The following is a 16,129-nucleotide window of genomic DNA, read 5'->3' on the forward strand; positions in this document are numbered from 1 at the left end:
ATCAGTTATTTGTTTTGATATTATTCTTTGCAATAAGAATAAGGGAGATATTTTGTAGTTTGTTATTTCGAATGTTTTTCCTTAAAGATTTTTCATTTTAGGTAGTGAATGCATACCATCTACGTGTAAGAAGGAGAAATCCAGTGACTGGCAATTATGTGAAAATGAGCTTACAGCTGTACCTAGTTGACAATAGAAGCTATCTTTTGGACTTTAAAAGCATTGATGGTAAGGAAGCCATGCAGGCATGAGCTCTGAGAAGATAAAAGTTGGCACTAGTTGACAAGATATTAAACCATCTCAAAGACATGGTGGGTAGGTCTTCTATACTGGTTTTTAAGTAATCTAGACTTAACTAAAAATGTAAGTGAGGGCCTCCCTGGTGGCGCAGTGGTTGAGAGTCCACCTGCCGATGCAGGGGATACGGGTTCGTGCCCCGGTCTGGGAGGATCCCATATGCCGCGGAGCGGCTGGGCCCGTGAGCCATGGCCGCTGAGCCTGTGCGTCCGGAGCCTGTGCTCCGCAACGGGAGAGGCCACAACAGTGAGAGGCCCGCGTACAGCAAAAAAAAAAAAAAAAAAAAATGTAAGTGAAACAAAGAGGATTGAAGACATGGAAAATCTCTAATCTAGCACTTCTCCAAAAGAAGTGCTTCCTTCGTATTAAAAAAGTCATTTGTAGTGTTGCCTGTGGAGAAAAGTAAGGAACAACAGGAAAGCAATTTTTACCTAAAATTAGCTGATGTTGTTAGATTCTTTGTCACACTTCTCCATTTATCTTTTATCAGTAAGCATTATAATATCTAAACTTCATTCTTCATCAGCTTCTTTCATCTTGGGTGGCCAAGGTATCCAGATAGGCCTTTCCTGGGATTTGGGCTGGATTTTGGTGCCCATGGCCATCCAGGAGGCAGAGGAGTCAACGGAGGTGGTCATGTCCTTGGACATGAGTCAAACCTGAGTCAAACCTGGCTGAGCAAATGTGCTTATTCCACACAGGGGCCCAAGTGGGATACAAGCAGAATAAACCAAGAGTCCACTGCTGGATGGAACCAGAGGAAAACGGAGTTCATAGTTAGGGAAGTTGTTTTCAACAGCATTTAAACTTTATTCTTGAACTGCCATCAACTGTAGCTGTCTTTATATGGTCCCCAGACCACCTTCATCAAAATGACCCAGAGTTCTTATTAAAAAGAGGATTCTTAGGAACTCTCCCAGACCTAGCAAATCAGAATCTCTGGAGATGGGTCCTGGGAAACTGGGAATCTGCATTTTACCCAAGATTTCCCTTGCCCCTTCCCCTAGGCAGTTGCAATGTACACTGAAGGATCAGTGCAATGGTAACTTTTGTTTTTATCTTAATGATTTTTTTCTGTTGATACAATGCAAGAAAATAATCCTCCAAAGGTGTGCTTTCTTCAAATGAAAGGGATATCAGTTTGATTTCAAGGTTACTGTTGAATACTGTGTTGAGAAGGATTTAGGAGTCACATTTTGCCCGTATGGGAGTGCTGAGATTGGTTAGTGATGTCTGTTATGATCGTGGGAGGGAAAAGCTTTTGCCACCCCCTGCTCCTAAAACACTGAAACATGACATTTGCTGTCAGGTTGCCCTTGCTCAGATGTGTTTACTTAATATTCTGAATAAGGTATCTTCATAGGAAGGGCTCGGGCAAATGTACCTTTCATATAAATTGCTCTTCTTTGGTCCATTGCAGATGAGGTGGTGGAGCAGAGGTCTGGCTCCTCAACGCCCCAGCGGTCCTGCTCTGCTGCTGGCTTACACAGACCGCGATCCAGTTTGGATTCTGTAACTGCGGAGAGCCATTCGCTCTCTGGCTCTCTCACGGGCTCCCTGATCGGGAGCACATCGTCTTCCGTTCCACCTCGCTTGGGCAGTCACACCATGGAGTTTTTTGAAATGTGTGCCAGTCTGATCACTACTTTAGCCCGTTGATGATCTTTCCTTAGTTTCTATCTTTCTGTTTTTGCACTGTGAAAATCAGATATATTCTTTAAATTATTGTTTTACTTATGGATATCACATACTCGGCAGTACTGGTTGAGAGCTGTGACTATCTCCAGGGGACGCTCAATGCCATTGAAATGAGTGAAAACGAAAAAGTCTAGCATTTTATTTACTGTAGACCTCTGTAATTCTGTTTTGCCTATGATAAATTTACATAGGTAGTATCTTTAATACGTGAACACTGATGAAGATTATTGTTAATCTAAAATTGTGGATTCACTACAGATGATTAATACACCTTTACTGGTGAACCATCTCAGTCAAAGGGGGTTTTGGCAACATCTTCTTGCTTAACTGTTTAGTGTAGATAAATCCAGTTTGCTTCCTAAATTTCAGCAGGCTTTAAGCTGTGTTTATGCACAAGAAGATTAAAAAATAGCCCAAACATTAGTAAGATAGTAATTAAATGTTGAAATCTTAAGAACCAGCCCCCCAAATTTCAGAAACCAAGTTCTGCTAGCAGTTTTTGCAAATATTGCCAAGTGTTCAACAGAAGGGCTGTGGTCCTGAAACAGGTAACGGTCATTTCCAGGTTCCTTAAAAACAGCTATAACCAACTAGAGGTTTTATCTTGAGATTTTCCTGAATAACATATTTAAGAGCCTTCAAGGTTCTACTCAGTACTGGAACATCTGGAATTACAACCACCTTTGTCTTTTTCATAAACTTATATCATTTTACAACATGCCTTCAAAATCTACGTTTCTCAAATTCTTTTTCACTCTATTTATTTTTGTATTTCACCAAGCATGATAAAATAGACAGTTAAATGAAACAAAGCAAAATGCCAACAGTCTCTTAAAGAGAACTCTTATCTTTGATCTCTTATTGTGTGTGGTGGTGAGGAGTATGTGTGTATGTGTGTGTCCTGTTGCATCCCATAATGCTAATTATTCATCAGAAGTTTGTTACTGTATTCACCCCCCTCCCTCACCTTCCCTAGTCACCTTTGTCTTTGTTTGTTGTTTGATCCTAGTGGCTAATTGACTCAGCTTTGAAATCTTTTCTGGTTCTCTCTCTTTGTTCTATATCTTGGTTGCTAGCCATCCAGTTTGAAACACTGTTCTGGCCCTAAGGGCTTTTGTGTACTTCCAAAGCTCGGTAGACTGTGACTTTCACTGTTGAACCTGGTAGGGCAGGGAAGCCTTAAACATTCAAAAAATTCTCTCTTGAATAAATATATGTGTTGTTTACATATATACATATATGTATTCGCACCAGTGCTTTTAAATGAAAAACCAAACTTTTTTTTTTTTTTGGCTTTCTACAGGTTTTTTTAAGGCTTTTAAAAAAACAAAAAACCTGTATACAGCAGGGTAGATAATAGCCCATTGATTATATTTTGTTTTAGTAAAAATATTTAATTTTAAAATTATGTATAATTTATCGAATTTGTATTTATTCATTTGTCTTGTTTAATATGTTATAATTAACAATCTTATTCACCTGACTTACCCTATAAAAGATTAAGCTCTTGAAAACAAAAATTGACATTGCCTTGACAGGTTTCTCTTTGCCAAAAATAATGTGTTTTCTACCAAGAAGCAAATGAGAATGTTAGACCAAATTTCTCTTGTGTTTATGAAAGACAAGTATGTCTGTCTTTAAAGAGCTTTGAGTCAGGAGTTTGCAGTGTGTCACATCATATTGTTTTGCAGAACTTTTTAAAAATGGTGTTATATAACTTTTAAGCCTGACTTCTTAATATCAAAGTACAAGGAATCCTTATTAGCCAATTTGGGAAAGAGGGTGGGGTTGCAGTTAAGATGTGTTAAGTTTAAACCTTTGAAAGATTGCCATCTAGTGGCATCGAAGGATACTTTTTTGTGAATATTTTTATAGGGAAAAGCAGTCCTGCTGCATATAGGTATGGCATAATTTTGGCCTCAACAAATGTGTAAATACCTCTTTTGGGAAAAGCAGGGCCACCTCATAATACTTGCCTATGAATGGGGTGACCTTCAAAATGAGGAATTAATCTGATTCCTTATTCCCAATGACAAAATCCCTAACAATTTTGAAGACAGAGAAACGGAAGGAATCCAGTGGCATTTTAGCTTCTTTAATGAATCAAATGTTAGAAACTTATATCAAAATTACTTTAAATGGATGATTGTCATGTTTTTTAAGAGTTAAAAAGTTATTTACTATTTTCTCATTCTTACCAGCATTTATGAATATCTACATTTTGATAGCCATCTGTTGAATTTTAGGAGAACCAAGGGTCACAGTTTGGGTTCTTGTGTCCTTAAGTTTTTAGAGCACAGCTCTTCTGTGAATGTAGATGGCATAGTACTTTGTTTGTAGAGAGAAGAGTACAGGAGGCTCAGCCCAGCATAACGGGGCTAGAACATTTTCATAGGAGACTCTTTGTTGCTAATGAGCAGGGAGAGGGAAAGAAATCAGTTGCTAAGTTCCCACATTTCAGTCTTGTAAACTGGGTAATTGTGGATGTGGTATGTGGTAGACAGACCTGGGGTAGGAGCAGTTTCTTCATGTTAAGATTCTGGAGGAGAGCTTCTATTATTAGGCTACAGATAAAGTCTTAGCTATATCATGGAAATGGAGTCCATACTGGTTCTAGAATAGCATTTCCCAAACTGCATTCTGTCAGATGCTCTGTAGAAAAGGGGTTTCATTGAGCATGTTTGGAAAATGATGCATGTTACTCTCCTGCTTGAAGATGATAAAGGATGTGGGCATAAAGACTTTGACCAGTCCTTCTGTGAAAAAAAGAAAACCATTTAACTCTGTTTAATCCTGCTTTGCCCAGGTTAATTTAAACATGGTTTTAAACTTACTATCCCCTGGGAAAAAACGTATTTGAAAAATACTATTTTAAGAAAAGTATTGTACCAGGTTGCCATAATGGGTAGATAAGAATAAAATTAAGATTTCCTTTTCCCTTATCAATTATTGGAGAGAATCTGGTTCAAAATCAGAATAATTTCATTTTAGCCTGTAGACATATTCATCTTGAGTGAATGCTGGATTCGTAGAATTTTATATGTCTACAACTTGTTTCATAGCACCTTGATTTTCTTAATCAGGTTGTGGTATTTTGTGGAGAGCAAAATTTATTCTTTTTTGTGATGAATGGATAACTGAAAAACCTTAACCAAGATTACTTCTAAAAATGGTCTAAGAGACTAGTAACTAATGCTTATGGCTGTGGGTAATGAGTCAATAACATTGATTCTTACTTTCAGAAAGTATAATCAGTGAATATTTTCTAAATACTTTTATATATAGAACGCCACATTTAGATCTAATTCCTGTTATTCTTTAATGAAGGAACAAACAACATCCCAAATTAGGTATGTTGGGAGGGAGGGAGGCACACTGTTATAAGTTGGGCTTTTGTTTTCATCAACAAATTTTTGAGACACTTTTTTAACCACTAGTGTTTGCATTCCTTGATACTTGCCAGCTATAAAGAGAATCCAAGAGCCTAAATTATTCAGAAATAACAGTATTCCATGTCAGGGAATTGGCTGTATGTAGTACAGACAATTCTCCCCTTTCTGCAAATAGGTTTCCTGGGACAGTTACATAATCCCGGGCTTGCTTTCTCTTATTCCCTAGCCAGTTTGTACTCAGGGAATACAAATTGATTTTTTATTAGATGAGACGTAATTGAGAAGATAATCGTAGACAACTGTTACAGATTTTTTGACTATTTGGATTTATCTGTAAATGTACAGTATATTGAATTAATATAAGCAATGCACCTTCCATTTATAAAATATAAGGTCTTGGAATGTGCCTACCATAGACACTGCATGTTTGTCTATTCACTGGTTAATAATTTAAATCCTGTTAATGGCTGTGAAATCTCAATATCTAAATGCTAGACATGTTCACAGTTTTGTCTGTTTTTATTTCTTTTTAAAGACCTCCACGTTTTCAATTTCGCACTTCTTTACCTGATCATTCTGACACTCTGTGACTTTTAAAATAGGGAATGTACTTTATTTTAATAATAGTTCTCAGAAACTCTAAAATTCTGGATGAGGGATCTGTGCAATCTATTTGTAAGTCACATCCTGTGTTGGGCCTCATTTTTGTAACCTCTGAAGTGGGAGGGATAGATTAAAAGACCTCTGAGTTACCTTTCAGCTTTAAAGTTCTGTCTTCTCTGCCTTTTCGTATGATTTGTATTAGTGCTCACTTTTTACTCATTTAGAGATTTTATACTAGTGTGAATGGTCTGTATTTGTTTGGTGAGGTGTTTTGAAGGTATATACTAAAATATTTTTCTAAATACAGCTGCCTCCCTGGAATACAAATGGTAAAAATCATCCAGAAAATCAAACATGTTAAAATGTCATGTGCACTTGCCATAAAGCAAAAGATTACTAATTTGGAGTGATGGAAGTGTTCCATACATTTTATTAGTGATTTTTAGATCCAGAGACCCTCCATATCTTCTATTAACTTATTTAATACGTTACAGTAACCTTGTGAGTTAACGATTTTCCAGATGAGAAAGCAGGACCAGAAAGCTCTTCACAAGGCTTTAATGTCATACAAGTGTTCAATGATGATCACTGCTCTTTATATGCCCGCTTCCTCTGGGGGAAAACAGTCTGAATCACTGAAATATCTGCATAGTTGAGTAATGAAAATAAAGATGTATTGCTTTCAGGTCTTAGAGTGACATGAAGTAGTCTTAACTGAATATTTTTTAGTTTAATTATTTGAACCAGTTGATTGTACTAACTAGATGTAATTATCGTAAGTATTTATGATTAGCATATTGATTTTTGTTAAGTACTTCTAAGTTATTGAGGGTGCTTAAAAAATACTGAAGAAACTTTTTAGGACATGATTCTTCCTTAACTTTATTTATATGATTCTCATAGCAAAGATTTTTTTAGAAAGTAAAACTAGCCCCAACTCCTATCTTAAATCATAGTTTTTGACTATTAATCGAAATTAAGCTTATCTTGATTTCATATACAGATTGATAATTTTTCATTTTATATGCATATTAGATGATAAGACGCTATTTTCATAGAGTATATTTCTATTCACAAACTACCTAATTATTATTGGCTTGATATGGATTCTTTTAAACCTTGTAAAAATTTGAAATGTAATTTATGTTTGAGCTTTTAAAAGTGTATCTTATTTAAGCAAGTTGCTGGCATCCTTACCAGCCTTTCCCTATATAATTATAATGCATTTGATGCCTCCGACCAGTAATAACATAAAGAACGGGACCCACAGTCTAGACTCTGTTGAGTTTTAATTAAACTTTTTCATTCATAACCTGATAAGAATCAGGCTGGGTCTAGAAGTTAGACTGCGGGACTGTACTAATTTCATGAGCCAATGTTAATGTTTACTGCCAGCCTGCATAGCAATGCCAGTTTGCAGCCATGATTGTGTATGTGACTTTTGGTAACTACTGTTTATATGTAAAGCAGCTCAGACATTATGGAAGTAGCTCACGGTTATTTGGACAAGCAGGGTAAGTAAATTTAAGTTACATTTGAAAAAGTGCAATTAAGGAAATCCGAGAGCAGAATGCTCTTTCCAGGAAAAAAGTGAAGTGCTTATAGAATATCCTAGCATGACAACTCTTTTGAACATACAGAGAATTTTGACAAGGTTCATACAGTGGGAATTTTTTAATTCGCGGTTTGCTACTTTGTGAAGATTTAAAACTTCAAGGAAGGATGGGAGGGAGGCTCGAGGGAGGGGATATGGGGACATGTGTGTGCATATGGCTGATTTGCTTTGTTGGGCAACAGAAACTAACAGTATTGTGAAACAATTATACTACAATAAAGATGTATTAAAAAAAAGACTGAAGAAAAAAAAATTTCAAGGGAGGAATAGGAACATTCTAGCCAAGGAGAACTGCATATTTAATTTTTGCTGCTAATTTAAGCATGCATTTTTCACAGCTAAAAGTCCTTTTTAAGTTTTGTTACAAAGAAAGTCCATTTTTCTAGACAGATAACATTTTCCTAAGATGGAAAAAACAGATCCACTAAAAAAAAACACCTTAATTAATTGTGCCTTTTCTCTTGAATTGTAGGACTATTAATTAGTCAAAAACTTGTTTAAACTGTGTTTTTTTCCCTAATGCCTCTCATTTTCCCTTAAATCTCTCCTCCACAAACAGTCACATTGTTTGCTTTTGCCTGTTTGTTTTCAGGTTCCTTTGGCCAGACCTCACTATCATTGTCAGAAATTGTCACTAAATGTGTTTTTCTGTTTGTTTTATGTTGCTTCACTTTTTAAGTCACCTTGGTAAAAGTTTGGCTGCCTTTTCATGTTTTTAAAATGAATGCAGTGAATAGCAGTCTTTATATTTCAACCCTTTAAAAAGTTTGTAAATGAAAGAAATAATGCAGAGCAAAGAACAAAATCTAATTTTCAATCTGATTCTCAGTTTGGCTGCTTGACAGCAGCAAGTCATTTAACCTCATTTAGTTTTTTTAATCTACAAAATGTGGATAATAACCTACCTCACAGATGTTGTGAGAAACTGAAAGCCCTTGTTTAAAATACAGGACTTACCATCATATTTAATGTAAATCCCTTCCTTTTTTTTAAATAGATATCTTTGATACTGATAGGATGAGTATCTTGATTTTAGGTAAGTCTGATGTGGTAAGAATATAGTGGTAAAAATGTTTAAGACCACAGTTTCACAAATTATGGTATTCTTATTTTAAGGGACTTTTAAATTTTCTTGAAAGTATCAAACATCCAAATATCAAATTTGTCTTTTGTTGCAGCAGATACTCAGAACTTCTTAAACTGTTGGCTGAAGATGCCTTAATGTACCAAAATACAGCTTTCTCTCCAGACTATTCACAAATATCTATGGTTGTATGATGTTTTGAGTGTTTAATGTAAAATTGTTAGAGAACTGTGAACTCTAAGCATAGTAATCTTAATGTTGTTTTAGGAAGAATGTGTTCTGTATCATGTATGCTTAAATATCATACAGTGACTTTTGAGTGCAACAAACAAAACTGAAAGTTGACAGCCATTAGGTTGTGTCCATGACAATCATAAGAAAATGTAAGATTGGATATTAATTGTTCAAAAAATTTTCAAGAACACTTTGCATTCATTCTTTCTTAGCCCATCTTTGGAAAAAAAAAATCCCATAGGCTGATGCATTTACCCACTGAAGCACTTGATTACATATCTTTTAAAATAATTTTTTTAACTGTTGAAATTGGGATCATTTTCTCTAATTCATTTCAGGAAGGGGAAAAAAAAGACCAGGCTCTTAGTGCTTTTGTGTTTTAATAACCATAGATTCAAAGTTCAGTTTTGTTTGTTATGTATTTTTTGTGAGTGTTAAATGATCAGTGGGAAGAATGTCTTCCAGCAACTGTGTGGTAAAGATGTCTTCTTGAATTACACAGCATTTCATAGTTATAGGTTCTCCCTAGTTAATACTTGCACTGTACAAACTCATAGGTAACAAACACAGAAGAGAAAAGCAGCCTATCTATCTGATTACTTATAAGCTTTTTTCACAAAATCAAATTAAAGTCTCTGGTTAATTTGAAAGCTGTTTTGTTCTGTTCAGTCATTAAGCTAATGTTCTGCAACTCAATTAATAGTTACAGACAAAGCCATTGTAGAACTTGGCTGCCTGTGATTCCTTGGAGATTCCATACCATCTTTGTCCACTTTTGTCTTCCTTGTTGTACACTGTAGTTTCTAACTTTAGCCATCGTATTAGTTTCCTATTGCTGCCATAAGAAGTTACTACAAACTTAGTGACTTAACACAAATTTATTGTCTTACGGTTCTGTAAGTCACAAGTTCGATGGGCTTAGCTGGTATTTCTGCATTAAGTCACACAGGCTGAAAACCAAAGCATTGGTAGGGCAGGGTTCTGGGGCAGAGTCTGTTTCAAAGCTCATTCAAGTTGGTGGTGAATTTCGTTCTATGCTGCTGTGGGATTGCAGTCCCATTTCCTTTCTGGCTCTTGGCTAGGGGTCACTTGCAGCTTCTAGAGACCAGCATCATTCTCTGGTCCATGGCTCCCTTCACCTTCAAAGCCAGTGACAGGGGGCTTATGCTTCAAATGTCGCCTGCCTCTTCTTCGCTACATCTCTGACTGGCTGACTCTTCTGCCTTCCTCTTCCGATCGTAAGGGCCCATGCTATTAAATAGGGCTCACTTCGATAACCTCCCTATTTAAGGCCAGTTGCTTAGCAAACTTAATTTCATCTATAAAGTCCCTTTTTTCCAAGTCACATAACATAGTTACAGGTATTAAAACCAGGACACGAAGATCACGGAGGCCAAACTTCTGCTTACCATAGAAGACCTCAGGTTTACAACAAAATTTTACACTGAAGGCTGCTGAGAATAGAGAACAAGCAATGTAGATGTGGTCCTATGTGCTTATGATGGTCACCTCCCATATTTATATATCTAAAAGCAACTTTTGGAAAAATATATGCTAGCTCTCATTAAAAATACATCAAAGTCAAGCTATATAAGATTTCAATTTACTTTATCCAAACTTAGAAGAACAGATTTGTTATTAGCGAATACTTTTTTTCCTTTATTATTTCCTAAGTTGTATGGGTCATAGATGCTTATCGTAGGAAATCTGAGTACAGGAAGTTTGAAGAAGCTGAAGAAAATCATCCGAACCCTGTTACCCTGAAACAACCACTTCTTAGGAATCTGTCATTATATATTGACTTTTTGCTCTTCCTCTTCTTCCCCTCAGAATCTATGTTTTAAAAGTTCTGAACATGTGCGGGAGAGGCCCTGCTCAAGAGAATGCTATGTCGACTTGGAAGACCAAGTGTGTCAGAGGTACTCAAAAGGAGGAAGGGACAGCTTTAGTGGTGCATATTAACAGGTTGCTGGTGGCCCGGCCTGTAAATGAATGAGAGGCCCAGTGGAAGCCTCTGTTAGGGTCAAGTCCCTTTGTAAGCTGTCTTTTACCCAACGGAGTGTTGTCATCTTTAATGATTTCTTTTTATGCAAAATTAAACAGTAAAATAGAAACTCAGTTTTTCCATTGAAATGTTCTGCTAGATGAGGGTTTCTAGGAGACAGATGACATTTGCTTGAGACATTACTGAAACTTTAGTTATAATGTTTACATTAAAGAACCTTGTAGATTAATAGTGTATGAAGTTTAGTTTCAGTGCTGTGATTTAAAGAATGGAAGAAATGTGGCTGATAGCGAAATAGAAACAACTACTTCGATGTGGATGGAATGTTCTTCCTAAAAATGTATTCCATATCAATAAATAGTAATTAGGTACTAGTTTATATTAGACCAAATGGTTTATACTTCAAAAAACATAGAAAAGTGTTCAGTTTCCAAAGCCTGTTAAGTATATCTATGTAAAATTGTTACATCCTAGCCATTCTTTCAAGTCTTAACCTTCGAATTTCAAAAACCTGTTTTTGTGTTCAGCATCTTCCAACTTCAGAAAAGCCCAGGTACTAAAAATAACAACACTTAGACAGTATTTTGTATTAAGGATTTTAGGACACTTTTATTTATATTATTACATTACAGCCTGACAACAACCCTGAGAAGTAGACAAGGTGAGTGTTATTAGCCCTGCTTTACTGATGAGGAAATGGAGACTCAGAGCTGAGTCATGGAATTAGAATAAGAGGCCATGTGATGAGATGGAATGTGCATGGGACAAACCTATGTCAGGTAAAAATGTAGTCCCACTGCCACCTCAGGATTTAAGCTACTTCATGTTTTGGTGCGGTGGCAAGTGTGATATGTGGGTTCTGATCCTCTTTTGTACAGAATTGTTGCAGGAATGGTGTCTGTGCAACATAGCCCGGTACTCCCTCTGGCTTACCACCTTGCCCATGGGCCATACCTGTCCCGTGTCCTCCTCTTCTACCGTGCCCACAGTGTGGGAGAGGGCTGCTGTTGCCTGGTTGCCCTGCCTCTCACTGAGAAGTAAATTCAATCCGGGGGGGGTGGGGGTCCAAGCAGAAATATATCCCCAGTCTTTCTTTGGTGCCAGCCTTAATCTCATCTCCCAGAAAAGAAATCTCAGTGTCACTTCCTAATTCCTTTTCTCTCTCACTTCTACCTCTAATGGGGCTCCTGAAACTATATATTTCTATTGCTGCTGTCTTAGGGTCTAGTGGTCTTAACGCCTCGAATATTGCAAAAATAACTAGTCTCTCTTAGTTCTAATCTGTCATCCATAATCTTTCACCCACATTGCCATGATTTTTTTTTTCCTTTTTGCTCCGGACACCTGGCATTGTCTTCCTGCTTAGGACCTTTGAATGGTTCCTACTCTGTAAAGGAAAAAAAGTCCATGTGAACTCTTGACACATTCTAGCCCTGACTTACCGCATTCCAGCACTTGCCATTTCCTATCAGATACACTATACTCCTTTTCCTTGAATTTCCTCCTGGTCACCAGGCAGAGCATGGAGTTTTCCATCTCTGTGTCTTGTCTAGCAAATATGTTTAAAGATGACGCTTCAGTGTCACCTGTATGTTGTGTGTTATAGTTGTTATTTGTACTAATCTGTGTACCTATCTTCCTCTCTAAACTTTATGAATACTTTTGATCCTTGTCTTCTAGAATGAGCTTGGCCTTTATTGGCACGTGCCATTTGGAACAAGAAAAAGAAGATAAAAGAACATAGAAGCTTAAAAAATAGTCTCACAGGGGCCTCCCTGGTGGCGCAGTGCTTGAGAGTCCGCCTGCCGATGCAGGGGATACGGGTTCGTGCCCCGGTCTGGGAGGATCCCATATGCCGCGGAGCAGCTGGGCCCGTGAGCCATGGCCGCTGAGCCTGTGCGTCCGGAGCCTGTGCCCCGCAACGGGAGAGGCCACAACAGTGAGAGGCCCGCATACAGCAAAAAAAAAAAAAAAAAAAAAAGTCTCACAGTAGAAAGGATGAGGCCATGGATCACACCCTTGAAGGGCAGAATCACCCTAGCAGGCAGTGTACATCATCTGAAAACTAGAATGTTATTTACAGCTCAGCTTATTTATGTTCCTTTACTTTCTGTAAGTAAAAATACCTATGAATTATTTTAGTAGATATTTTATAGATATTTAATAAACAAAATAATATTCTGTTGTTTAAAATAAGTAAAACGGTTATTTTAAACTGATACGGCATATATATTATTTAAATTTTATTAAATATATTTAGGCAATTCTCAATGTTGGGTGAATTTAGGAAAAAACTACTTTTCAGCATACTATTCCCAAAGAAACCAATTTTGGGCAGCATTTGTCTGATTTTAGTTTTGTGATAAAATTGGTATATAAATGTCCTTCTGCTTTGAGATTATACCTTAAATTGGAGTATTTAAAAGATGTTGGTTATACTATTTACTTTTCAGCGTTAAATTACACCCAATTTAAATGCACAACGTCTTCTAGAAATGATAAACACTCGTGTACTAACATTAGAAGCATTAGAAGCAAACTAACTATCTGCACAACTGACTAGGTGCCATAAGGCGTGGTTTCTAACTTTGGACATGGCTCATTAAACAAGTGCTGGAATGCCAACACACACTGTTTCACAGTTTCTTGAGCCAGCAGTGAAATAGATACTGAAATGGACATTGAAAGATAACTGCTTAGGAGCAAAATCAACATCTAAATGTGGAGGATTTGTTTTTCTCCTCTAAATTCCTGATGAAAGTTTCCACAGATTCCACCATCTCATGCTGACACGTAAACTGATGTGAGGCAGGACTGAGACCTTAGAACTAGTTCTCACTTGTGCAGACTGTACCATTTGATCTTGATCTTCCTAAGGTGACTAAACTTCATGCCTGAGAAAAAAGAAAAATAGACAAACATTTTGAAATACAGGCCCATAGAATAGTGAGTAGGAGATTTCAGGGGAACTTTTTATCCAGTTTAATTTTTTGTTTGTTTGTTCGTGGTACGCGGGCCTCTCACTGTTGTGGCCTCTCCCGCCGCGAAGCACAGGCTCCCGACGCGCAGGCTCAGTGGCCATGGCTCACGGGCCCAGCTGCTCCGTGGCATGTGGGATCCTCCCAGACCGGGGCACGATTCCCGCATCCCCTACATCGGCAGGCGGACTCTTAACCACTGCGCCACCAGGGAAGCCCCCAGTTTAATATTTTTATGCTCCTTTAAAATGTTTATAAATATGCTCTGTAGAGAAGTTTGATAACCTCAGGAGCGGCAGACACAGAAATAGTCTCTTCCAAGTAATCCTTATAGACTAGGGCATTGCATATTGAAAAACTTTTCCTGAATTTAAATATATGAAATAGTCTTTCCTTGAGACTTATAGACATAAAAATGTATTATGTATTTAGAATTTATTATTTAAAGTATAAAATCAAACCACTCACTTGAAATCTAGATGTTCAATTAGCACATATCCATCTATAGAAATAAAAATCACTATTACTAATCTGAAAGTTATAATGCTTTGAGATTTTTTTTAAAAAACAGTGATTGAAATCTTATGGGCAATAAGCCAGTAACTTACATTTGCCTTTAGAATTGCGACATATCACTAGATTGTCTTCAGTGATATCAGTGACTTCCAGTTCTTCTCCAGGGGTTATTGGCAAGTCGAATATTCCATTTCTTGAATTATTGGAACATGCCACTGCTGTGTTCATGACAGTAATTTCTTTGTCATACTGAAAGGAGAAATTCCTAATCGGACTGTGCTTGCATAGTTTTCATTCTTTTTCATTGTAACAAAATGAATGGAGGACATACTATACTAACCTCAAAATAAACTCAAGATGCTAGATATTAATTAGTTAACTAATGACTAAGGGAAAAGAAAATAATAGCAAGATATTCAGGGAAAGAAAAGTTATTTAAGGACATAATAGTACATTTATTATTATCACAATCTTTCCTACATTTGTTTGGTACGATCATATTTTCAGTGTTTTCACACCCATTATCTAATTGTACTAGAATGAATTCTGGTGGGTGAGAAGGCGTTAACATTGGTATGAATTAAGTACCATGAATGGTATGTTAACTGTTGCAGTAATAAAGTCACCACCAAACCTGGGAAAGGACAAGTTAAAAAAGAAAAAGAGGGAAAGAGAAAAACCTCTTTCTTTGTGTAGTGCTTTAGAGCTTATAATGCTTTCTTACACACAGCATTTCTAGCTGTTCTTTCTACCCTTCCTCTCTGGCGGGCTCATCTATTCTTATATACATACAGCTGTAGCACACACATTTTAAAGAGGTAGGAATGATGTGTGGGGCAATTTCCCACTCTCCCTTGGTGGTTAAAGACAAGCATTTGTGGAAAAAACTAAGGAATTTGATTTCTGACCTCAGGGGAGTTTTTTTCTGTGTGGTAAACTAGCCAACCCATACATCAACAGGTACACAACCTTCTAATGTACTGAAATCCATTGACTGGAAAATAATAGTTCCAGAATATGTAGCTTATATTTACAGATGTCCGCTTCACCAAATTGGGGTGGCCAAACATCTTCCTTTGCTTGGAATAGTCTCTACTTACAGTTAATGCCTCTATTTATAAATACTTACTGTGATTAAGTGTGCCTCCTTCCACTCTCAGAAATGTCCTGAATTTGGATGATAAATGATGATTAATCGATACCAAATGGGATCTAATCCACAAGATTTTTCTTTTGCCTACCAGAGTGATCTTACCCTTTCCAGGCCATTGTTCACTGTGAATGCACAGTGATTTCTTCAAATGTAAATCTGATTAGGTGGTCACCTTTTTCTATAAAGTCCTAGAAACTCTTCATTCAGGGTAAGATCCACATTTCTTAGTTTGACATTCAGAGTCCTTTGCCTACCATCATTCCCCGGCCCCCCATTTCTGTCCCCTTTATTGAAGCCACATCAAGCTGTGTGATAACCCTGAATGTGCTGTGTACCTTACATATTTCCATGCCATTGCTCCTACTGTTTTCTCTGCCTGAACTACTCTTCTTTCTTAAGTACCTTTTCATGACTGCCATGTATAATTTACTGTTTTAACTGCACTTTGTATATACCCTTATTATGGATTCTGATTAACATACTGTCTCATAAAATGAAAATGGAAAACAGTTTTATCCATCCTTGTACCCTCAGTGCCTGGTACAAATGGGGCA

The 16,129-nt window shown here is 37.0% G+C and overlaps 2 protein-coding genes across 2 annotated transcripts in view; one reads left to right on the forward strand and one right to left on the reverse strand.

Annotated features, from left to right (window-relative positions):
* The window catches only part of PRKAA2 (protein kinase AMP-activated catalytic subunit alpha 2), a gene marked incomplete at its 5' end in the record, with an annotated part of 57,972 nt that extends 55,894 nt beyond the window's left edge, over positions 1–2,078 (forward strand). Inside the window, 2 exons of the mRNA XM_082613833.1 lie at positions 102–228; positions 1,718–2,078. Of these exons, the coding sequence (XP_082469959.1) occupies positions 102–228; positions 1,718–1,956 (366 nt within the window). The 3' untranslated portion in view covers positions 1,957–2,078. The remainder of the gene's footprint in view (positions 1–101; positions 229–1,717) is intronic.
* Positions 2,079–14,370: 12,292 nt separating this feature from the next.
* FYB2 (FYN binding protein 2) overlaps positions 14,371–16,129 on the reverse strand; it is a gene marked incomplete at its 3' end in the record, with an annotated part of 138,258 nt that continues 136,499 nt past the window's right edge. The window contains exons 18-19 of the mRNA XM_082614049.1: positions 14,515–14,671; positions 14,371–14,408 (exon numbers count right to left, since the gene is read on the reverse strand). Coding sequence (XP_082470175.1) covers positions 14,371–14,408; positions 14,515–14,671 — 195 coding nt within the window. The remainder of the gene's footprint in view (positions 14,409–14,514; positions 14,672–16,129) is intronic.

Source organism: Mesoplodon mirus (assembly GCF_964341445.2).
Source record: "Mesoplodon mirus genome assembly, chromosome: 3".
NCBI lineage: Eukaryota > Metazoa > Chordata > Mammalia > Artiodactyla > Ziphiidae > Mesoplodon > Mesoplodon mirus.